At 45.7% G+C, this 24361-nt stretch overlaps 1 protein-coding gene across 4 annotated transcripts in view; it reads left to right on the top strand.

Annotated features, from left to right (window-relative positions):
- Nucleotides 1–23752, top strand: part of DNAJB6 (DnaJ heat shock protein family (Hsp40) member B6) — a 63040-nt gene extending 39288 nt beyond the window's left edge. For 2 of the 4 annotated variants that reach the window (XM_085317707.1, XM_085317706.1), the window contains one exon: nt 11695–12026. In XM_085317707.1, coding sequence (XP_085173833.1) covers nt 11695–12011 — 317 coding nt within the window. In that variant the 3' untranslated portion in view covers nt 12012–12026. Of the gene's footprint in view, nt 1–11694; nt 12027–22132 lie in introns of those variants that run through there. The other 2 variants (XM_085317710.1, XM_085317708.1) reach the window with 2 other exon arrangements.
- The last annotated feature ends 609 nt before the right edge of the window (nt 23753–24361 follow it).

Genomic DNA, 24361 nt, shown 5'->3' with positions numbered 1-24361 from the left:
GCAGAAATGCTGCAGTGTATCAAATACAGAGTTCAGGCAAGGTCAGGATCTTAATTGGAAAGTCTTCAATTATTCTCAGAAGTGCAAAATTAAAGACTTTTCATGACCGACTTTCATAATAACAAGTGTATGTGAATGTAAGCTTTTGCGGTTGCAAATCTCTTCTGGGTTTCCTTCTGGTATCAGTGTGGAATGCAGGACGTCTTCAGTAACAGTAAAGTGAGCAATATTTATTTTTCCATGACTGAGGGGAAGTATTGTAGGTTAAATGAAGTCTGACTTTTTTGAAACTTAGCAGAGCTCTTGGCAAATGTTTCTGAGACTATTTTGATTTTTAGTGGTGTTCTGGAAGCAGGCTGAATAGTTGTGATGGATCCTGCACTTTGGTCTAGTAGTAGTGCAAAATCATATTTCTGGTTAAACAATTAGAACAATTTAAATGAACTGTTCTTAATGTTTTTTTTTCAAATACTTATTCCAGTAATACATTGATTCTGCTGGCAAATACTCAAATATTTGGAAGAGCTTTTATTGGCATTAAAGAAATGCAGGAGACGCAGCTATGTCCATAAAATAGATGATTTTTGAGCAGAACCTAGATATGGTAACAAGGTGTTCCTTCATCCTCTGGGGGTCTAGTGTCTGTCTAGGTCAGTCACCTCCACTGACAAATTCTCCTCTCTGTCAGGTGTTCCCGCATCCTCCAGGAACATTGTGTTCTCCGATTTCTCTGCCTTTAGGGTAGCTTTAAGTCTCATCACTTCTTTTTCAGTTTGGCCCTGGAGGTTGTAGTTGGAAACAGTTGTTACGGTGCTTGGTGCTTCAGCCCACGGACCTCAAAGGGGATGTGAAGAAAGAAAGAGGTAGAGAAGTGGGAGATGGGAGGGTGCCACCGCAGAGGCCTGTGATGGAAATAGTGGTCGCTTCATACAGGAAGAGATTTGTTGCCTGATTCTCTGTGGTGTGGCAGCCTTTTGCCATAGATGCATAGCTTTGCTGTGTAGTTAAAAACAAAATACTAACGTCAGTATTTGAACTTTGCTTCTGTTTCAAAAACTCCCAAAGCTCTCTTGGTAAAATGTTCTCTGTTCACCTTGGATATCTTCAGAAGGAGCGTGTAAAGTGGCTGATGGTACTGTTCCCAGGCACAAAAGATAATTGTAAGTATTCTTTTGCTGGATCATAGTAATGTTTCTTGTTCGGTCTTGCTTTTTTAAACTGAGAAAATTGTAATTCCTGTGCTCTCCACTTGCTCTTATTGGTTACTTAGGTCAGAACTTCAGTCCCAGCAGTATACATAGAGCAAGTTTTTATGTATACAAACACACAAAATTTTGTTGTCGAAAAAACTTAGATTTGAAAACTGTAATTATCTGTAGTATTCCTAAACTGTGGTGAGTTTTAAGGCCGAGATTAAACAGTTTGCCTCTGTGAAATAGAATGATCATATGTGTTTAGTCAAAATTAGTATCAAAAGTAAACTTGAAATAAGAGATTTCTCAATTTCAAGTTTTTCATTAGTGTGTCAGTATTACTGGATAATTGCTTAGTGCTTTTTCTTGCCAGGAAGATGTCAAAAATAGATTTGGGTTTTGTGGTGAAGGTTTGTCAAATATTTTGAAGTGAGAAACCTGACTGCTGGAAGAGACTTCTTGTTACTAAAGAACGTGTGACATTTTGAGGGTCAGTTAAAAGATTATACTGGTCTTTATATATGTGGTTTGCAAATTAGAGAGGTATATGCAAATATTAGCAGATAGCACTGGGAGCTGAGTTTTGCTTGCCTTAGTCCTAGTAATGCAGAAAGGGATAAGAAACAAACTACAGATTGTGGGGTATAATTTGAGAGGGCGTAGCCATCCCTTCTTTCTCATAATTAACATGTGAACCTGGCAGTGTCTTATTTAAGGCGCATGGTACAAGACAGAATATTTTCAAATGGTTAATCTGAAAAGATGAGAGCTTCTAAACTAAGCAAGGGCAATGCAATATAAAATGTGGAACATGCTCTTACTTCCTGTGTCTGTAAGATTTCAACAGCTCTGATACCAAGTTTGTATTTCGATCGAATGGCTATTTTTGTGCTTTTGCCAAATTACTATGGAAGTGTTGACAAAACAGCTGTGGAAGTCATTCATTACATTTTTGTGAAGTCAGTCATCAGATTGTTCTTTAATATAACCGCATGGCTTTTTGTTTTATCTATAATTCCTTCTCTTATAGTAATCTGAATTTGCTGTACATAAAGTTTTCAAAGACTGTTTTAAAGCTGATAAGCAATAGAAGGAAATGCCCAAATAAAACTGCTTTGGAGATGTTGCTTTTAGTGAAGGCTACTAACATAAATAGAAGATGTTGTTGTAATAGTTTAACTCTTAGAAAAGAGTGAGTTGAAGATCTGTTCATTGTGAAAATAGAGGAGCAGTTTTCTTCTGGTTGCTACCTGAAGAGGTTTTCTGTTTAGTTAAAAGCCAGTTTTAAGATGATTAACCTAGTAGTGGTAAACTCTAGAAGGGAGGAAGGTAAGAAGCAACAGGAGGACAAAGGGGCACTTACACGGGGCCTCTTAATCTGATGCTTGAAAGTTTTCAAGTACAAGCGCGAGAGGCAGATGTCAGAGCAGCTCTTGCGTGAGTGCGCTAGACTGCAGAATGTGTGTTCAGTTGTGGAGCTGAGAGGCAGCTGCATTTGGAGGCTCATGAGTTGATTGTAGGGTGTTGACTGACCGCTACAGGACTTCCTGCCTTCAGATGAGTGGGACGATAATCATTTCTGGAGGACGAGGGGTGATGGAACGGAAGGTGACAGTCACTGATCAGCTTCTCATCTAATGCTGAGTTAGAGGAGCATGTATTGTAAATTAAACTTGAGGAGAGCAGCCACCGCTCATTTCTGTTCCCGTCCCAGTTAGTATGGAAAGGGTACATTTGATCTACCTTGAAATAATTTGGGATGGAGAAGGCTTTATGCTAACAGAAACAAGTAGAGGCCTTCTTTTTTAAGTCATTTTAACATAGAAGTCTAATTTGCCCAAGAAGGGATCAGAGGCTCTTATGCTTGAAAGGATTGGCCAGAAAAAAATCATAAAATCTTTTTAAGAATATGAGCCCCGGTGCAAATTTTTAAGCTGGTCTGACAGACAATGTTGTTGAAACATAAAGGAATACAATTTAATTGAAGGAAAATATAGTAGAAGGAAAAGTGTAAAAAGCATCAGAAATACTGTCACCTTTTTTTTTTCTCTGTTCCTCAGTCTTTGCTATTCATGCATCAATGTATAAAAGACCCATGTGCGATAGTATGTGGGTTTTATGCTTTAGGTTAAAGTTCAGTTTGAGCAGCAGCATGCAAATGAGGTCATCTCTCTGCTGGAAACATGAGTTGTTACCTGCTGCTGTTTACATTGACCTTGTTCAAAATCTTAGGAGGAGAACAGCTGGCGTAGTCTGGAGGTGGAGCCCCCGGGCTGCTTCTGCAGGAGCAGAATAATTGCCCAAAGGCCCCGTTGTGCTGAGTCTGCAGTTCTCTCCATCCTCTTAATTCTCTCCATCCCGGACTTAATCCAGAACCACTGGATTTTATATGGGCTCAATTTTAGCACAAATTCTGTATTCTGACCAGTAAGTTTTGGTAGTGAGAAGGTAAATTCAAAATTGCTGCTGGTTGCTGATAGAGTTGCCATCTGTATCTTAGGGTGCAGAAGTCTGTGGTAGCGGATATGGTCAAATGAGTTGCTTTAGCCATCAGTTGTGACCCACTCGGAGGGGAACCAGTGAGGTGACGTTTCCTTTGAAAGTATCTATTGGCAGCATTGCTGCAGTTCGTGTCTAGTATACTCCTTTTTGCAGATTGGTGGATCTTTGTGGTGAAACATCTCTTCTTACATAGCTGCATGTGCTATAAATGTAGGATTCATGTACGTACATGCTAGGCTGAAGCCCAGTACATAATTGTCATCTGAAGTGTGTGGGTGGTGGTATGTTGATGACTGAGGGCTCCTCGTGTGAGCGCTCACGTGTAAAGCGCCCGAGTCTTCGGTTTTGCCTCTCCCATTTCTTTCGCAGTGCCCCACGCTGTAGCGCCAGGGAGCAGCGTAGCGAAGCACGGAACAGGCAGGGTGTTGTAACGGAGATGTTCACCACGCTGTGCGAAACCCACGGTGGGAATTTCCCGGCCCTTCCCTCTCACCGCCAGCAGTACAGGCTGCGTAGGAACAGTGTGAGCTGGCAGGGGAGTAGCTGGGTTTGAGGGCAAAAGTAAAAGGAGCCAATCCACTGCCAGCTTTTAAAGTCAGCAGAGCTCTGGGTTGCTATGTATGTTAAGCAAAAAGTATTGGGCCGTGCCCTTTCCCAGGTCCTAATTGTGCTGCAGCCGCGGCGCTCGCGTGCCAGAAATAGAACTGCAGCATTTGCTTCATCAGGCTCTGTCCTTTTTCCCGAATCCACTTGGCTTCGCAGCGACTTCGCCACCACCTCGTGTGCTTCGTCCTGGCGTTTGTTAACTTCTGGCCCCTTCTGCCTTGGCTCGTGGATGGTTGCCGTGGCCCTGCTCCGATGGGGTTCCCGGGCGCTGGGCTCGCGTGCTGCGTGTCCGAGAGGTGCCCAGCCTGTGCCGCCCGCAGGCAGCGGGGCTGGGGCGACGCTGCGGGAAGGGGCGAGCGCTGGGGCAGTTCCCTGAGCGAGACCCTTACCGTAGAAGGCGTTGCAAGAAGTACAGTCCATACAGCTTGAGGAATAGTAGTGCTGGTCTTTGCCTGGGAAATGTGGGTCAAAATCTCCTTAATTAGGGGGTTTTGATTTGGGTTAGGAGCAGCTGGGTATAACAGGTGTTTTGGCTCTGCAGAGTAATGTTGGTGAAGGCAGAGCTGTGTCGGTGTTGCACCACCTGACTGGGAGATGGATGAAGGATGAAGTGGGACATCATAGCAAGTTTGCGGGGAGAGGGTTGATGAAGAGCTTGCAGCATGTTTAGTTTTTAATTAGCTGAGCACGCTCCATACCACTCAGGCTAAGCATTTCCTAGCATTTTGCCTGAAGGATGTTAGTCACTGAGGCAAACCATTTATCTCCCAGCATTCTCATTTTGGATGCACCGGTGACACTGAGGCATGGGCAATGATGCCTGAAGAAAAATGATACCCAGGAATCAGTCAAAGCAACTGATTTGTGCGCGAACACTCAAAACTGCATGCTCCATTTTGTGCTTTAGCTGGTGAACGGCAGTGTTGAAGTAAATTCCCTTTACGGTTTGTAAAAGCCCTGCCATTGAAATGCTGGTGCGGGTTTTGCAGCTGTTCTTGCATTCCGTGGATGGTTTCTGAATGATTTCAGTCTCTTTTGACTCAAGAGACTAATCGCATTTTTATCAGTAGCTTTTAAAATGGCTGCTTTTTCTCGTAAGCATCAAACCAAATGGCAAGAAATATATTTTTAAAGACTTTCACTATCCAACTAAGAGAGCTACATTTTCCAAAAAAGACTTGATGAAAATTTTAATTTCTGCTGAATGTGGCAAAATCTATGGAGCACATACTTAAATGGATTTTATAACTCATGTTCTTAAGCTTTGCCACTGTTGGTGTTTCCTGGAATTTGGAAACAAGCTTAGGAACAATTAATCAGAAGAACTTGCTCAGCATAGCCTGTAGTAGTGTTGATGAAGCAGAGTATTTTCTTGATTTAGCATGTTGCCTATAATTTCAAAAGTATTACATGTGCATGTATGTACTTTGGGGAAAAGTCCTGGGCCTGGTTGCTTGTAGTGGACATCTCCCACTTCTGACGTAAGTTAGAACAAGCTGCGGTGGCTTTGCATCTCTCGGAAATGAAGGTTCAAGTTTGGTCCCCAAAATCATTCTGTGTTTTAGTATAGTTAGCTGGACACCTGATGTTTTGTCTGTGCTGAAATATATCTAACATGGATCTTGAAGAGGAGCTTTCAAGAGGGAAACTAAAGAACCAGTTAATCTCCTGGAATTTTTCTGTGTAGTGTTTTCTAGGACTGCAGACTAGTTGTTTTCATTACATAAGTTCTCAGCTGTAATGAGCTCTTCTAAAATGTCAACCACTTGCTGATAAATCTGATTTTAATCTCCCTAGAACTCTGGTATCTTTTGCTAATACAAGGCAAATCTTGATACTGTAGCTGATGTAATACTGAAAATGTTTACTGAGTTAAAAAAAAAAAAAAAATCCTGTCGTGAACAGAATATGAAGAGCATAGTGCTATGGACAATTTTTGACTTCAGATGAATATATTTCAATGGGGATTGTTTTGTTCTTTTGCTTGCTGCAGCTCTAGTCGTCCCAGCAGCGTAAGGTTGAGTCACCAGAAACCCCAGTGCCCTTGTGCAGCCCAGGGTAAATTCCAGGTCCAAGTAATCACAGGAAAGAACAGTCGAGCAAAACTCTTGTGGCGGTGGTGGAGGTGGTCACAGTCAGCAGCTGAGACTGAGATCTCCTTGACCTTAGCTTGAATAAACATTTCAGGTTCTGAGGCCTCTCTAGAAATAGGAGTATGTTTCCCTTCTCTGAACTTCTTAAAACGCATTATCTCAATCAATATCTATTGAAGATTAAATATATTTGAATTGTCTTAAGTCTTAAATTATTAGACAGACAGATACTTCTTCATCATTCAGGAAGGATAGATTTGACTGGAGTATGTTTCCTGTAAGCCACTTTTATTTAAAAAATGGCTTGTTCAGAGCCTTATTTTGTCAGTAGATAATAATAGGCCTCTATCACGAATTGCATCTTTTTCTGATGTTGATTACCATAAGGATTATGTAACGTTCCTATGCTCAAGGAGGTTCTCCGCTGGATGGAGTTGTCTAGTTTTTATTTCTTAATACAGGAAAAAATCCTTTTTTTTTTTTTTTTTTTTTTTTTTTTTTTTTTTAAGAAAATAGCATGCAAATAGTAGATTTTCTGTCCTGGAATCACTAAGTTGCAGCTTCCTTCTGCACAGGAAATGACATGATAAAATTAAGTGGTTCAGTATCCTCAGGATGTTTACCCCAGTTTGAGTTGCATATTTCTGTTAATTACTATCTTGCCAGTAATTATTGCTGATTTCTGGTACGAATCCAGTCCAGTTCTGCATAACCAGGACACCTACTATTGTTAACCAAAACTGTCTCATACAATTATGTTGCTCTTCTGAAAAAGAGTGCTTTTTTGTATTTGGATATTCGGTGGGGAGTTCCGCTTTGGTGAAATGCTTTCATTTCACACCCCAACTGTAGCTTTGGCATCCGCACACGTTCTTGATTTTGTAGGATTGATCATTACCTTATGCACATTTCAATAAAAATACATTTTAAAATTTCTGTAGTACCTTACTCCTGAAGCGAACACTGCTTTCTTCATCTAGTCGCTGTGTGGTTGCCAGTCACTAGCTCCCACTTTACAGGTGGAAAGTGGAGCTACTTTGTGACCTACTTTGAATAACCTATAAATTCTGTGGTTGAATCGAAAAAACAACAACAACAACAACTTGGATGGTTATATCCCATGCTATAAACTCTCAAAATTTTAATAGTAACTTTCTACATTTTAATAGTAGCTGAAGTTCAGGTGTAGATAGGTAGGTAAGAAAATGGGTGTAGAAAAAAGCTGCAGGGCCACTTTTTTTTTTTTTTAATTAAAGGCTTAGTGATTTAACTGCCCCACCTCAACTAAAATATTACCTACTTTACTGTTTTTATTCCTGTGTCTCTTACTTCTGTTTTCCAAGAGTCATACGGACCTCTCTGTTGCGGTTGGTGGCTCCCCACCCTCCGAGCCTTGTCCGAGAATTGTGCTCGGTTGGTGTTAGACATACAGAATCGATGCGTTCCCAAGTAAATGAGCGTTGACAGTGACTTTCTCTGATAAACTGTTTCCTCGCATGATAGGCAATATTGCCCTCTACTGGTTAATTATAGATTAAAGAATCTCAGTTTTCCCCTTTTATGCAACGGGAATTTGGTATGACAAATTCTTCTTTGGCCCAAAGGTTTAATACTGCTGGGTGAAGCACAAGGCAGATTTTGGACTTAATGCATCTTTTCAGGGAATTGCAACTTCTGTTGGAGTTCTTTTCTCACCAGAAGTTGCTTTTCATTTGAGAGGACCTGGTGGACCTGAAAATCAAACTTTTAATTATTGCTTTTAACTATAAGTGTAGAAACAGAGTGGCAATTCTGAATCTGTAATTTTCAGAATTAACCTGCAGAATTATAACTTCTCTAAACTGGTTTTGCAAGTGAAGTAAATACAATGTTTTTAATTACTGATTGTATTAGCAGAATAAGACCTTCAGTCAAGTCTATAATTTGAACTGCAGCCGCGGCAGTTACCGCCAGTCCCCCCTTTCGCCTGCCCTGTTGGTGCGGCTGCGTGATGAGCTGGAGCCAGGACCTGTGCGGCATTAAAAATAAGCCCATGAAAAGAATGTTTATTTTTATCTTGGATCAGTTCCCTAATCTAGTTCCCGCACAGCCACACGGGCTCTTGCGTAGTGGTGATGGAGGGGTGATTTGGGGCAGGCGAGAGGGCAGAGATGGGCCACACTATAATACATGGAAAAAGAGATGCAAATAACAGCTTTGCTTTGCTTTACAAGAGTTATTAAAGATAAACCAGAGAAGAGATTTGGAGGCTCATACTGTGCCCAGCAGTTTTCGATTCAGTGCCTGGATTGCAGCTGACCTGATACTCCAGCACTTAGCTAAACTGTTACGTACCTCCTGTTCTCCTGCAGCTAAGGAAGGGGAGAAATCTTAGACAATGTTTTTGGTTCATCTATTGAACTAAAGCTTGTCTTTAGCTTGGGATAAAAATCTGACGACTCTGCGTGATCGAGATGGATTCAGCTGTAAGACTGCTGCCCGCGCGGTAGGTGGGAGGCAGCCACGCGTCGCACGCCGTCACCGCTGCAGCAGGGGAGGAAGGGGAAGGACGGGCAGGGACAGGCGTCCTTGAAATAGGAAGCACATGTTATCCTTGCGGAGGAAAACTGGGTGACTTTGTGATCCAATTAAAGTTAATGGAGCATTTCACTTCAGTTATCACTGAATTACGAACTCCGCGTTGTGGTGAGTCTTGCGTCGTACTGCTGCAGCTCTCCCAGGGAGACGCCAAGGGCAGCCTGCAGTATAACTGGTTAGCAAAACACTAACTACAACTCCGTGATGGTAGAAAGTTTGGGAGCTTACGCAGAAAGGGTTAAAACCAACTTTCCAACAGATCCTGGCCACCCTCTGCTGTCCAGCATGGATCGGCACCTCCTTCCAGGCCGGAGGGAGGGCTGAACTGGCCAGGAGATGCCTTGTTCATTTTTTCTGTGTGGTCCATCTTTCCTATCATCTTTCATGTGGTGATGGAAATATGAACCCTGTTAGAGTAGGGCGCTCTGTCTGAAGCGATGATCTTTGCTCTGGACCGTTCGCAGAAGAGTTGTGGTCGGAGGGCAATGCAGGCAAAGCCTCCGGGAGGCGTGTCGCCACAAATCACAGCTGAAAAATGGTGGAACATCCCAAAACTTGCAGGACGTCTGTGAGTGCCAGCTGCTGTCTTCTTCCAGAGCACAAACGTTGCTCGTGGCTGTGAGGAGCTGCAGGCTGAGATATGCCATGGAGAGGATCTCAGAGGATACTCTCTGAAGTATTCTCTTAACAGAAGATCAGATACCTCTTTCTAGGTCACAGTTGCGTTTAACTGCAAAGTTGAGAGTGCTGGATGTCTTTATATATATATGTATGTATGTGTGTGTGTATATATATATACACACACACACACACACATACATACATATATATATGTATATTTTTTTTTTAAGCCTAGACTCTTAGAAAGCCTGAGTGCTTGCTGGCAGATCTTTCTGCTACTTGCTTAGGCTGCCAGCGTTACGTACCTGGTAACCCAACCCAGCCTGCAGAGCAGTTGAGCTCTACAGGAGCGTTTCCCAGCAAGGGCTGGTCGGGGAGGTGTGATGGGGCAAGAGGCATAGCATAGAGCGATCCTGTGCCTGTGTCACCAGGGAGCAAAACAATTACTTTATGTTCTTCCAATTTTAAACTGCTCCTTTCCTACTAGAAAATTAGACTAAAGCTGGGGGAATGCACCTCTGACATAGAACTGACGAGCGTGTTTGTAGCATCTGGTTTAATACTTACCTGTGGTCGTATCCATCACATCAGCGAGTCCCTCTGAGATGCGTGCACCTTTCTAATCCCTGCCGCTGCTTGCTAGTGTGAATTTGAAACCTGCATTTGAAACCTGACTTTGTGCATCAGAAGGCCAGCAATGCAGGCTGTGTTTTTGTGGGACGGGAGAGTCTCCTAGTCCTGGTGCACTGTAATTTGTTAGGAAGTGACCTTCCTTGACTGTTCTTTTTGTTGGTTTGCAGGAGACTGGTGCGTGTGGTTTTCCTGTTCATTTTTATTCCTTCCATTTTTCATAGTGTCACCACGTTGTACACTTAGGCCAGTTCTGTGCACCCAGCGTCTGCAGTGATGGCGCACAAGCGTGAAATCCCTGTAGTCGCTTATGGGAAGCTGGGACCGGGGACTGCTGCAAATCCAGCATCTCGCCAGAGCTTTCTTTGCTCGCTGCTTTTCGTAGCTGAAGCGCTTTGCCCCGCGTGAGAGAGAAGTGGTTTTTGTCATGTTTGCTTGTCGTGTTTGCTTGGTGTGTTTGCTCGCCTTTTTCAAAGGCGCTGTGAGGGAGCGTGAGCGCGTTGGAGGGGGATCCGCGCCCCGCTCACCCCGGCCCCCGGGGCTGCCCTGGGCTCTGAAATGACTTTTTCTAAAAAAAACAAAAAAAAACTTGCCTCCTCTTCCTCATGCACTCAGAAGGATCTCCCGATACGCGGTTACCAGGTAAAGACAGCGGAGCTTGTTGTGTTTGAAAGTGTCGGCGGCTGGGCGCGCGCGGTGAACCCCGTATTGCTGCAGGGGCAGCTTAACGCCTGCGTGGCGCTCTGCCCGTCTTCAAAGCATTTTTGCAGCCCTGAAGTAGCAGCAACGTCCCCCCGGGAGCAGCTGAGGCCCGGGAAGCCGCAGGCGCCGCGCCGCTGTTGCCCGAGTAAAGCGGTGCTGTATTTCGTCAGCTCTCTTAAAAGCGCTTAAGTAATTGAGTTAATGGGACTTTAGAAACCCTTTAAAGGACAAATGTGGCACCTACGTTCTCCCTCTTTCGCCTTTGCTCCTGTTTTCTGCACCGTGTCTCGTTGGTTGTTTGACGTGCTCTCCTCCTAGCGTTCCCTTCGCAACGTGCGGTGTTGAGCTGCGCGAGCGCTGGGGCGGCCGAGCGCTGAACGGCCTCGGGGCTGTTCGAGCTCCCGCAGCCGAGGGACGCCTCTTCCTCAGCAAAGCGGCGCGAGCGCCGCTGCAGCGCCTCGCCTTTCCCGTTGATTTTCCACGTGGGGTTTTCGCTCCCGCCCTGCGCCTCTCCTTCGCCGTGCGCCTGTGTCGCCCCCAGGGCTCACACGTCGCCTCCTGGGCCCGCGGCCGGCCCCGCGCCGGCGTTGCACCGCGCCGCGTTAGCAAGGCTCCTCGGCACGGCGGCCGGCCCCGCGCCGGCGTTGCACCGCGCCGCGTTAGCAAGGCTCCTCGGCACGGCGGCCGGCCCCGCGCCGGCGGCACGCAGGGCGGGTGGGCGGGCAGGGGGGCGCCCGGCTCGCTTCTCACCGGCTCTTTGCTTTTTCCAGGCGAGGCGGACGAGGAGGCCTTCGCCGAGGAGTGCCGCCGGAGAGGCCAGCACGCGCTGCCCTCGCAGCCCGCCGCCGCCCCCCGCCTCCTGAAGCCGCACAAGCCCGCCGGCCCGCCCAGGTACGCCTGCCCCTCCGGCAGCGACGAGGCGGACGAGCAGGACCGAGCCCGCGGCGCCGGCAGCTTCGAGAGCCCTTTTTATTTATCAGGTGTGCACAAGCGCGCGAGCGAGAAAGCCGCAGCGGAGGAGCCGCCGGCGAGGCGCCGGGGAAGAGCCGGGAGCCGCGCGCGGAGTTGGTGCTGCGCGCTGACCTAAGGCGGCGAATAAAGGGCCGCTCGCGCGCCCTCCGCCCGCGCTAGCTGCTCCGCTCCTCGCTTCGGTCCCGGCAAACGCCCCCGCTCCGCGCGGCGCCCCGCTCGCGGGGCCGGCGGCTCCCTCGCCCCGGGGAGCCCCCGCCGGAGCGGCGCAGCGTTTCCGGAAGCCGCGATTTTTAGGCACGTGAACCCTCCCGGAGAGAGCGGACGAGGAAGCGCAGCGGCCGTCCTGGTTCGTTTCGGAAGTCGCTAGTCCTTCGATAGCCTTCGCGCCCCGTGACGCCGGGGGAGCGTAGCCCGCAGGCTGTCTGGGACAGCGAGATCCCCGTAGCTGCTCGATTTAACTCGCGCCCGCGGTCCGAGACCGCTCGGCGCTGCCAGGACAGGTCCTTCCGAAACGCGCGGGTGCCCTCCTGCTCCCCGGGGTGCCCAACGCGCGGGCCCTTCCCCGCAGCGCGGTTAGGCTCCCTGGGACGGACGCAGCTCGGGAGAAACACGCCGGGGAGGAGGGGGGGAAAAAGAGGGTGCCCCCTAAAACGCGTGTGCACCCACCCTCAGCGCCGTGCTCGCTCCTGCTGTGTTATCCTTTAAATCCAATGCTGCTTTTGTCCAGAAGATCTCGAGCTACCACATGCGATGATGGCTTGAGGAAATAAGCAGAAACAAGTCAACCTTGCAGATCTTTAGGGATGGCTGCGATAAATCTTTTATCCAAAAAAAAAAAAAAAAAAAAAGTTTGAAATTTCTCACAGAAGCCTGAATCCAACTCTGGGCTGATGTTTTGAATTATCCTGGACCAGGGTTACGCGCTTTGTCTCCCATGTCTGTATTCAGCAAAATAGAGCTCTGGATCTAATTTGGACAAGCCTAGTTCTCTGCAATTATAACAACGTGTTATAGTGTTTCCAAAGAGCTCCTGAGTTTGATACATAATTGCAATTTTTGGAGTGATTTTTAATATTGCTTAGGACTTTCAGCTGAAAATCTATTTATGCTTTTAGACGCACTAATTTATAATTAAAATGCATTTCCAGAAGTATTCGCGCAATCACAAAACCCTCTAGTCTTCCACTAGACTGTGAGTTACCATAAAACTCCACGTCGCTTTGGCATTTTTCAGATACAGAAGATTCAGGATGAAACCTTGATTTCAGCAAGGCTAAGATTTCCCAGTTCCTTTAAGTATTTTGCCTGCCATTTCTCTGATAGACGGTGGCTGCTGAAGGGTGCATTGTGCTAGTCCTAAAAACCTGCGCCAGTGTCTTGATCCCCCTCTGGGAAGCTTGTACGTGAGGCCAAGCCAACAGCGCGTTTCTCCTTTGTGGGCGTCCATCTCCATGGAGCGATTTCCCCCAGGAAGCAGGCCTGGTTTGCAGAGCTTTGCAATTGTATAGCCCACTTGCCTGCTCCCGCTTGGCTTCTCGTTTATCACTGCGACAGCTGCCACACTTCCATGGGTTGGTGCTGGGAAGGAAGAGCCTCCTTCAGGCCTTGATCCAAAGCCCACTCACTTCACTGCTAGCTTCAACGCCTGAAGTCTGGCATGGTCCCACCTAGGATCGGATAGTTCCGCCTCTGCTGGCGAATGGCCCTTGGCGGGTCTATTGCTCAGCAGTTTTAGACTTCATCCCGAATAGAGCATGTAAAGTAAATTCTCCATAGTTAATGATTTCCCTGCAGCTGAAACAGTCTCCTTTCCCAGCTGTAAGAGTGGGAATGTTTAGTTTTTATTTTGTGAATGCCTAGTAAACTTAAATGAAAGGCATGGAGATAAGATTCATCTTGACTATGTTTAGGTGCCTTGTCTAATCATCCAGGTTGCTCCTGTTGGTGGAAAACAGCAGCATCTCCAAAGCGTGAGGCTCATTCTGTCTGTAAGAAACCCAGGCTGGGGGGTAGGAATCGCTCAGGGAGTGCCCATCTATTCCCTACTGTCTACACAGGAATTTTGGCAGACTCATTTAGACAAGCATACAATATTCAGCACACTTAACTGAGATAAGAGATGAATCCTATCCTTAGGATTTCCATTCATTGCAGCTGTTTTTTTTAATAAAAAGCAAATAGAATTCAACTCAATTCTCTATCTGACTCTGACACTTTGCGTTTCAGTAGAAATTGCTCTGGGTTTCATGTGTTAACTCATAACACATGAAACATAACAGCCATTTAGAATAAAACTTCATCTCCTGTGCTCTGAAGTTGCTGCTTATCTCAAACCATTCTACAGCTCCAAGCAAGTAAATCTCGTAAGAAGTTGGATTCTCGTAAGAAGTTATTGCAAGTAACGCACTCCCAGATTGTACAATGCATGTCTGACTAGTGGTAGCCAAGCTGTACCGAAGCGCCATTCAGGCCAGCACAGACTTGGGGTTTGCAGCCACTAGTGCTATCTATCCCTAAAATAAAAATAATAATAAAAAATGCTCTGGGCTTGAGAATTTTGACCTTTATTTAGCAAGAATGATTGAAATATTTTATTGTTAAAATACTGAAAAATATGTGAAACAAAAGACCTTTATTTGCAAGTTAATATTGCAAGGTTTGATCTTCTTTTTGAATGAAATAGCTTATGTTAACCTAAAACTTACAACATTAATAATTCATTTTTGGTCTGTTTTCATCTGCTGATATCACTGAAGAAGAAACCGTATTAAAAGAACTAGTTTAACTAATCTTGATCTTTTTCTGGCATGGATTCTTCTGCTGGAAAGTTGAGCCATTTGAACTTCATTCCATCCTCGATGCAGTCTCCCCTTTATTTTTTGTTAACCAATATATGATTTCTTGAATTACACATCACTAACTAATAAAATCAATGTGCTGGTTATCCTAACTAATTACCTTGTAATTCCTCTGCATACTTGTATCGAGGTGTATAAAGGAAAGAGAATGGAAAGCAGATTCACTCTGTTTTCTGTGGAAATGTACCATGCAAGGAATGTTGGAGGTGTGGAGATGGAAGTAAGTTGATTCTCCCTTTGCTCCACATCTGCTAGCACAGTTCCCTGGCTGGAAGTGAGATGTGGCAACGGCCACAGTCTGCGGGCAGAGTGTGGGTGGATTGGCCAGCGGGCTCAGACTGGCTCGTTGCCCCCTGGCTTAGCCTGAGCTGCCTGCGTGCACAGTTTTTTGGCTGCTGGTAGGAAAGCATCCCTTTCCCCAGCGTTTGCTTCCCATGGGTGGTGGCTGAGTTGTGCGTGGAAGGGCTTCCAAGGCTGCAGAGCTTTGCAAGCTTTTGCTTGCCATGTGGGAGGAAAACCTGAAACTCTATTCAGCAGTATACCTTAATCAAGAGCAGGCAAGCAGCTTCTATCTGGCTTGGTATGTTTTTGTGGCAATTCTAGGCACAACTGATGATGAAGATAGCATGGTGAGCAAGCATGAAGGAAGGCTCCTAAGTTGCCAAAGCTTTTCAGTCCCCTACAAGATCAAAGTTTAAATTACATCATACGGGTTAGACAGTGAAACTGAAGAACTCTCCTCTTGGATTTCACAGTGAGGATAATTCAGCAGTGGAGCAGCGTACCTAGACAGGGTGGGACGTTTTGTCACCTCAGACCTTTATGTCAAGGCGGCTTCTCTTTCTAAGATGTTCTGTGACATGAACATAAGCCGTGGATGTGGCAAGAGAATTAGTAGGTCAGGTTGTAGTGTGTGTTGGGCAGTGGTTTGGGCTGAAAGGCAGACATGCAAAAGTATATAGAGTACAGCTGTAATTGTAAATGGAGTCACACCCATGAAATTACACCGAAGCTGTGATTGGGATGAAATTTTACAATGGCACGTGAAAGTGTCCTCAGTCTGGAATAATAGATAATGACCCCCAGCTTGGGGGTAAGCAAGCTACCTTTGAAATAACAACTTAATGTTTTGGCTAGAGAAATACCTCTAACAGCAGAAAACTAGAAAGCGTTCTCTATGGAGGCATCCTTGCCACATCACCTGGTGGGCATGATGGAGGCATGACTGCTTTCCTGGTTTAAAGGTGGGTGGAGAATTGCTGCTGTTGTAAGGAGTTAGCAGATCTTGAAAACTATTTCCTCTGGGACTTGAGTGGAAAGCATGACTCCCCTCCAGCCCCAACCTACACAGTGTGAGGAATGGCACTTCGTAGGCTGGAAGTGGAAGGAGGCTCTATTCACAGCTCCATGTTTACAGGATTTCTACCATAAAAATCAGGCTACAGCCTTATTATTGACCAGTATGGGTCAAGAAGCAGAGAGGGAAGGAGTGGTGTGTGCTAATTGTCCATCATGACTGAACATGTTGTTTCCTCCTGCTGCCACCACTGACCTGCTTGCTCCCATGCTCTGCCTTGCTGGCAGTAGATGTCTGGACAGGCACGGGGCTGCTCTCTGCCCCTGGTGAAGCAGGCAGATGTCAAGCAGGGCAGGAAGAAATAGGATGGGTGTGCCACAAATGGGCTGGGTCAGGGTGCTTTCCACAGGACACTTGTCCCTTGGGATATGGCACTTAGTGTGTATGCATGCCTCATGGTTGTCTCCCGAGAACATGAGTTTTGAAGCAAGTCTGTAGCGGAGTAAATCTGTGCCTTTAAAAGGTTCAGATGATGCAGAGAACGAGAAGAAAGCTAGGAATGAAAGAGTAAGAACAGGTTGGCAGATGCTGCCTATTTTAAATGAGAGCTATCCAGATTGTTCCAGATGGTGCTGATGATTGCTTCTTCTGTCTCTGCTCCTGGAAGCTGACAGAAGCAAGAACATACCAAGTTAGCCTGATGACTATTTACATTTGACTATATCTGATTTCCAAATAGCAAAGCTCTGGGAAGCATTCATAAACCTCTTCTCCTCCCACCCTTCCCTGAGCCTTTTTGTAGTGATGTAGTGTATTTCTAGAATTTAGATGGATAATAATTACTTCTAAGGGTGGGAATTTGAAAAGTCCTTCTCCAAGACCACAACTCTTTGGCTGAAGCCAGTTCAACCACATGGTAACTGCAGGAAACTTCTGCGACTGCTTCATGATGTTGGCAAGTCACCATGACACAGATTTATGAGGACTTAATCAAACAGTAATGGAGCTGCTGCTTTCTAATTCAGATTTGTTCTCTTGTGACTTTGGAGCTAGCCTTCTAACCTTGGATGTGCTTCTAATGAGTGCTGGTTGAAGTATGCATGTGAAATAACCACTCTCTTTGGCGTGTGAATTGGGTTTTTGTTAGGAGATGCTCTCATTCAGCCATAGCATCAGCAGAGCAAACAGACTGTCAGAGTTAGACCTGTCCTTCCTTTTTTTGGTGGAGGTAAAAAGGGAAATGGTTGCGAGTGAAGTTATTTATCACAGCAGCCTGGAAACAGAAACAACTGGGCAGTTTTCTCTTGAGGAATACTCTGTATGTGCGTGTTATCTCCTACTTCAGCCAATCTGTTTCTGTACGTCAGTGATAACACTTGAAAGATTTCCACTTTTTATCCTTATCGTTCCAGAGGCTGGTAAGAGACCGTGTTGTCAAATGCCTGAATATCTTCATGCCACATTATTTTAATGTTTGAATTGTTTTATTTATAAGACAATGAATTATATGACATTTATTTCAAGTTATAACTGACTTTGGCTTATTTACAGTTTTTTTAAGGAAGAGTTGCTAGAATTGCTTTCACTCTGAGGAAAGAAAATGGACAGTTGTTTAAAAAAAAAGGAGGGGAGAGAATATAAAATAGCGATATCAAAAGCAATCATGCCTGTATGTGAAAGCGTTTTAGAAATACTGGCAGTGTTTTGAGCATGAAAAATGAGAAAATGATGAAGCTCATAACCTGTTAGGTTTTAATGATCCTTTTCCAAATACCTACATAAATGGTTCATAGTTATTACAGCGACTAGTTCTGATCAGCTGATACGATGCTGTTTTTCCCCCCAATAAAGAGAAGATTCCTTGGAATAATAACCCTTGAATAACCAATTCTTCAGGGACAGCGTGCCTCCTCCTTCTGCACTGGCATCTGTGGAGGTGCCAGAGTCCTTTTGGGAGATGTCCCTTACCTCATAGAATCAGAAAGGCTGGAAGGGACCTCTGGAGATCATCTAGTCCAACCTCCCTGCTCAGCAGGGTCACCTAGAGCACGTTAGGCAGGGTTGCATCCAGGCAGGCCTTGAAGATCTCCAGAGGAGACTCCACAACCTCTCTGGGCAACCTGTGCCAGTGCTCCGTCACTCTCACAGGGAAGAAATTCCTCCTCACATTCAGGTGGAACTTCCTGTGCTTCAATTTCTGCCCATTGCCTCCTGTCCTGTCACACGGGACAACTGAAAAGAGTTTGTCCCCGTCCCCTTGACACCCTCCCTTCAGGTACTTGTACACATTGGTAAGATCCCCCCTCAGTCTTCTCTTCCCCAGGCTGAAGAGGCCCAGCTCTCACAGCCGTTCCTCACAGGGCAGGTGCTCCAGCCCTCTGATCATCCTCGTAGCCCTGCGCTGGACTCTCTCCAGTAGCTCCAGGTCTCTCTTGGACTGGGGAGCCCAGAACTGGACACAGGACTCAAGATGAGACCTCCCCAGGGCTGAGTAGAGGGGCAGGATCACCTCCCTCGACCTGCTGGCAACAGTCTTCCCAATGCACCCCAGGAGACCATAGGCCTTCTTGGCCACAAGGGCACATTGCTGGCTCATGGTCAACTTGTCATCCACCAGCACTCCCAGGTCCTTCTCTGCAGAGCTGCTCTCCAGCAGGTCAGCCCCCAGCTTGTACTGGTGCCTAGGGTTATTTCTCCCTAGGTGCAGGACTCTGTACTTGCCCTTGTTGAACCTCATGAGGTTCCTCTCTGCCCATCTCTCCAGCCTGTCCAGGTCTCTCTGAATGGCAGCACAGCCCTCAGGTGTGTCAGCCACTCCTCCCAGCTTGGTGTCATCAGCAAACTTGCTGAGGAGGCACTCTGTCCCCTCGTCCCTGGGGGACACCACTAGCCACAGGCCTCCAACTGGACTCTGTGCCACTGATGATGATCCCCTGAGCTCGGCCTTTCAGCCAGTTCTCAGTCCACCTCACTGTCCACTCGTCTAACCCTCACTTCCTGAGCTTTCCTAGGAGGATGTTATGGGAGACAGTGTCAAAAGCCTTGCTGAAGTCACTGCTCTGCCCTCCTCTACCCAGCCAGTCATTCCATCAGAGAAGGCTATCAGGTTAGTCAAGCAGGATTTCCCCTTGGTGAATCCATGCTGGCTACTCCTGATCACCTTCTTTTCCTCCATATTCCTGGAGATGGCATCCAGAATGAGCTGTTCCATCACCTTTCCAGGGGTGGAGGTGAGGCTGACTGGCCTGTAGTTGCCTGGGTCCTCCTCCTTGCCCTTTTTGAAGACTGGAGTGATGTTGGCTTTCTTCCAGTCCTCAGGCACTTCTCCTGTTCTCCATGACCTTTCAAAGATGATGGAGAGTGGCCTGGCAACGACATCTGCCAGCTCTCTCAGTACCCGTGAGGGCATCCCATCTGGGCCCATGAATTTTTGGATGTCAGGCTTGCCCAGAGGATCTCTGATCCTATCCTCCCCAACCAAAGGAAAGTCTTCCTTTCTCCAGACTTTCTCTGTTGTTTCCAGGCTCTGGGATTCTTGAGGGCTGCCTTTAACAGTGAAGACTGAAGCAAAGAAGGCATTTGGTAATTCTGCCTTCTCTGTATCCCTTGTCACCAGGGCCCCTGCCCCATTCAGTAGTGGGCCCACATTTTCCCCAGTCCTCCTCTTGCTTCCGATGTATTTGAAGAAGCCCTTCCTGTTGTCCTTGACATCCCTTGCCAGACTCAATTCCAGCTGGGCCTTAGCCTTCCTTGTCACGTCTCTACATACTCTGACTGCATTCTTATAATCCTCCCAAGTAGCCTGTCCCCTCTTCCACATTCTAGGTACTTTCCTCTTCTGTTGGAGTTTTGCCAAGAGCTCCTTGCTCATCCATGCAGGTCTCGGGCCCCCTTTGCTTCCCGTCCTTGGGATGCACTGCTCTTGAGCTTGGAGGAAGTGATGTTTGAATACTAGCCAGCTCTCCCGGACCCTCCTTCCTTCTAGGGCCTTAGCCCATGAGATTCCTTCAATTAGGTCTCTGAAGAGGCCAAAGTCCGCTCTCCTGAAGTCCAGGGTTGCAATCCTGCTTGTTGCCTTACTTCTTTCATGCAGGATCCTGAACTCCACCAACTTACGGATGCTGCAGTCAAGGCTGCCCCCAACCTTCACATCTCTAATCAGTCCCTTTCTGTTGGTAAGGACAAGGTCCAGCAGGACACCCTTCCTCCTAGGCTCCTCCACCACCTGTGTCAAGAAGTTATCATGGATGCATTGCAGGAGCCTACTGGACTGTTTGTGCCTAGCTGTGTTGTCCTTCCAGTAGATGTCAGGGTGGCTGAAGTCTCCCATGAGAACCTGGAGACTACCTCCAGCTGTCTGTAGAAGGCCTCATCAACTTTCTCTTCCTGGTCAGGTGGCCTGTAGTAGACACCCACAAGTGTCCCCCATGTTGGCCTGCCCTTTGATCTTTACCCATAAGCTCTCAACTGCCTCGTCCTCCCCGCCTAGGCAGAGCTCGATGCGTTCCGGTTGCTCTCTCACATAAAGAGCAACTCCACCACCTCGCCTTCCTGCCCTGTCTCTCCTAAAAAGCACACAGCCATTCATGACAGCGTTCCAGTCATGTGAGCTATCCCACCATGTCTCCATGACTGCAATGAGATCATGGCCCTGCAATCGCACACAGATCTCCAATTCCTCCTGCTTGTTCCCCATGCTGCGTCCATTGGTGTACAGGCATTTCACAGAGGTGGTCATGCATGCAGGTTTCCCAGGAAGAGTGTAGGGGGTCCCCCATAGCCATGTCCCAAACGCACATCCCCAGCTACATGCACCCGTTGGAGGCCCCCTAACCCGAGTTGTGTTTTACTGACTACCCTTTCTCTATGACTCTCCCCTTCCCCCTTCCTACCTAGTTTAAAGCCCTCTTTACCAGGCTGGCCAACCTGTTGGCAAAGACATGCATGCCCCGCTTGTTGAGGTGAATCCCATCTCTCCTCACCAGTTGCTGATCTTCAGACAACGTCCCATGATCACAGAAACCAAAACCCTGTTGCCAACACCAGCGACGCAGCCAGTTTTTCTCTTCCTTAAACAATAAAACTGGTTCCCACTCTAATTTTGCCCAGGCTAATCGCTCATGGCAGCATTACTAAATAAATATCCTGGTTCTTGACTCAGATGATTTGGAGATATGAAGTAATGCTGTCGATGCAGCGTAGGAGCTAGGACGATAATGTAGGAACAGTTTTCTTGTGCTACAAGGGAGTGTACTTCCTCTAATGCACAAGCTTTTGCTAATGCCTGACGTAAATTTGGCCCAAAGACTAAAGAGCATGATTCTCCCGATGTCTTAAATGTAAGCCAAAGTCCTGCAGTTCTGATGGGGCTGCAGCTGCTATGGGAGGAGCACTCAAGCCCCACAGTGAGTTTAAAACACTGGGTATCATAATCCTGATCTCACAGCCCTTTGTTTTTCCATCTTGGCTTTGCTATTGGCACTAAAATGGAGAAACAAGCGCTACAGTAACACGAATCAATAGCAATAAGTTGTTGCTTGAATTTAATACTTCCATGTGATGTAGGAGTTGCAGTAGAGTATAACCGAGGGTGCGTAGTTAGGCATGAGCAGGCTGAACATCTGCCTATAAAGTTCATATTATTGAACACTGAGCACCTTCTTATTTACTCAGGAGTTGCAGCATTCCCTGTCTTAAAATGGAAATGCAGATATCATGGTAACTTGGACTACTGTGAGCAGGAAATGCCAGTACTTACATAGCTTCTACTGTATACATACAAGTCTTATTTATTGCTTCCTTTAAAAAGTATTCCAGTTTTGCATGTGCTCTAATTTTTTAAGCTTTTCCTGAATGGCTTTGAAGTCTTTTGAAAGCTCAGACTTCAAAGATTTGTAAAATGTTTTCTTTCTATCCTACATTCATTAGTAGAACTGATCACTAAAAGAAAAAAAAAAAAACTGCATTAGAAAGTTGGACCTTTTCTTGAGCTTCCTTAAACCATTCAGAGAACATGTGCTTTTTATAGAGGAAAAGTCCATGAATGCTGTGAACAGTGTTTTACAAGCCATGTTTCCTCAGGACACAAAGAAGGCAGCAAGAGGAGGAAGCAGAAGCAGAGAGAGGAACAGAAGAAGAAGAAGTCAACCAAAGGGAGTTACTAAAATGGACTTCTTTGCGATGCCAAAACCTTTATAATAATGACAACTTACGTTACATTTGAGCACACCTCCTTTGTGTATATTTTTTGATTGTTCACACTGCTAGTAAGGAAGTGACTCGTGTTTAAAACTGTACTAAAATTGCACTATATTATTCTTTCTAGTTTCACGGAGTGGCTTTCTTGCCAGTCAGGTAGGGGAATTCGTACGAGGCTGAGCTTGGTTAGAAGTGTGTTATGTTTGAAGATGGGAAAGCGTTGCAGAGTTTCTTACCTCTTCCTTCCCTGGGACTAAAACTACTCTAGTCCAGTGTGCGTTTTTTTTCTCGGCTCACGAGGCTTGTGAAAACACCTCTTTGTTCGGTTGCTGTAGCGTCACCCGGCCCGTCCAACGAAGGGTGACGCCTCAATCCCGTCGCTCACGGCACTGAGAGCAGGGTTGAGGCACTAGCTCTTTTACAGTCACTTATGCAAACCTTATGAATTACTTCTACGTTTTTTTTTTTCCCCAGGTTGGGCAGCGAAGGTTTGTCCCTGTTATTGAAATGTTCCTTCATTTTAAATTGTATCGTGACGTTATATCCTCTCATTTTAAGAAAGCTAGGATGTTGGCAGTCTCCAGTAAGCACTCCTACTGATTTCTTTAAACATAATAGACTCCCTATGAATCATTTAGTGAAATCATTCCTTATTTTAAAATTTTTAGTTTGTGAAATTAGAGACAAGTGATCTAACTGCGACTTTAAAACTGCTCTTTGTTTCTGCTGAGTAGATTTTAGATAACAAACATTTTTTCAGGATCTGGAGAAGATTTTTATCAAGTTGTTTCTGCAAGAACTTGCACCTTTGTGTATGGAAGTATTTTACATCAGTTTTATTGCAGGACTAATTTTTTTTAGCTTGAAAATATTTCTTCAGTTTCGAAGAAATATATATTTTCTGGCAAGATTACTTCCTTGCTTTCCATGGTTGTCTCACGTGCATGATACATTGCTTCTTTTAACCATGCAGTTTGTGTAGAGTCCTGTTGCCTTAAGCACTTACCTGCATGTTTCCTGTCAGTATGTTGCCTCCTCTTTTAACCTCCAAGTAGAAGCTATCAGTCCGTGGTTTTGTTTTGTTTCTTTTGTCTTTTCCTCTTGCCGATATGTTGTTGATGTAACGAACTTGAACTTAAACCTGGCAATATTGAAAGTCCACAGTTCCTGGAGAAACTCACTCATCCTAACTTTAAAAAGAAAAATGTAGCGATGCAAATGATGTAAGGAAGACACTAAAGGAAAATCAAGTCTGCTTTCTAGCCTGGTTCGATATAAAGGATTCTGATGTCTGTGGTATTCGAATGGTTTAACTTCTCGTGCTTACGTTATGTAATGTAACCTTAGGCAAACATATAACCTTACGTGAGCTCTGTTAAGGTATTTAAATTATGGTTAATATGAAATAAGACTGAGTACTGGTTTTCTGTCACTTAAGTACCACTTTATTTTTTGTTTTGTGCAGTGTTACTAATATTTAAAAATAAAGAAAATTCTCCTTTATACTTTGTCCTTTTGCAGTGTACTGTAGACCACAGCTGGCATCAGTTGTTCATGTTCAAGTAAAGCTTAGGCTGTAAGCACAAGGGGAGGGTTCGCATTCACAAAACACCCATGAGCGTACCGAGTTGCAGGTCAGTGCATTCCCCATTTGTAATGGTTAATAGTGCAGAACTAAGGTTGCTTCTGGCTAGAAATGTCACCATAGTTGCACATTAAGTCAAACACAGCTTTTGCAATAGCCGTATGTGGGACGTTCACCCAGGGTAACACACACCACTGAAATGTATCCCATCTGGCACCCCACCAGTGCTCTGGGAGACCTCCTTGCATCCTTTGGAAAAGCAGGAGGGGGGAGGAAGGGAGAAGCGAGACTAGCTTGGGGCTGGTCTCTGCAGGACCGTCCCTGTGCTCTGAGCAGCCTGAGGACACAGTGGCTCTGTATCAGGAATGTGCCTTGGAGAGTTAGAGCAGACCTGGGTTTGGGTACATAATTTTTTTTTTTTAACTCTGATACTCGTAATAGGTTTGAAGAAGGAAAGTAGTGCCTTAATTAGTTAGGAGCCTTGAGTATTTTATTAAGCCTGGGCATAGGAAGTGGGGAATGAGGTA

The sequence above is a fragment of the Rhea americana genome, unplaced genomic scaffold (assembly GCF_003343005.1).
Source record: "Rhea americana isolate MKP2758 unplaced genomic scaffold, rheAme1 scaffold_50, whole genome shotgun sequence".
In the NCBI taxonomy this organism is placed as follows: Eukaryota; Metazoa; Chordata; class Aves; order Rheiformes; family Rheidae; genus Rhea; species Rhea americana.
This window is presented reverse-complemented; position numbering and strand designations above follow the sequence as displayed.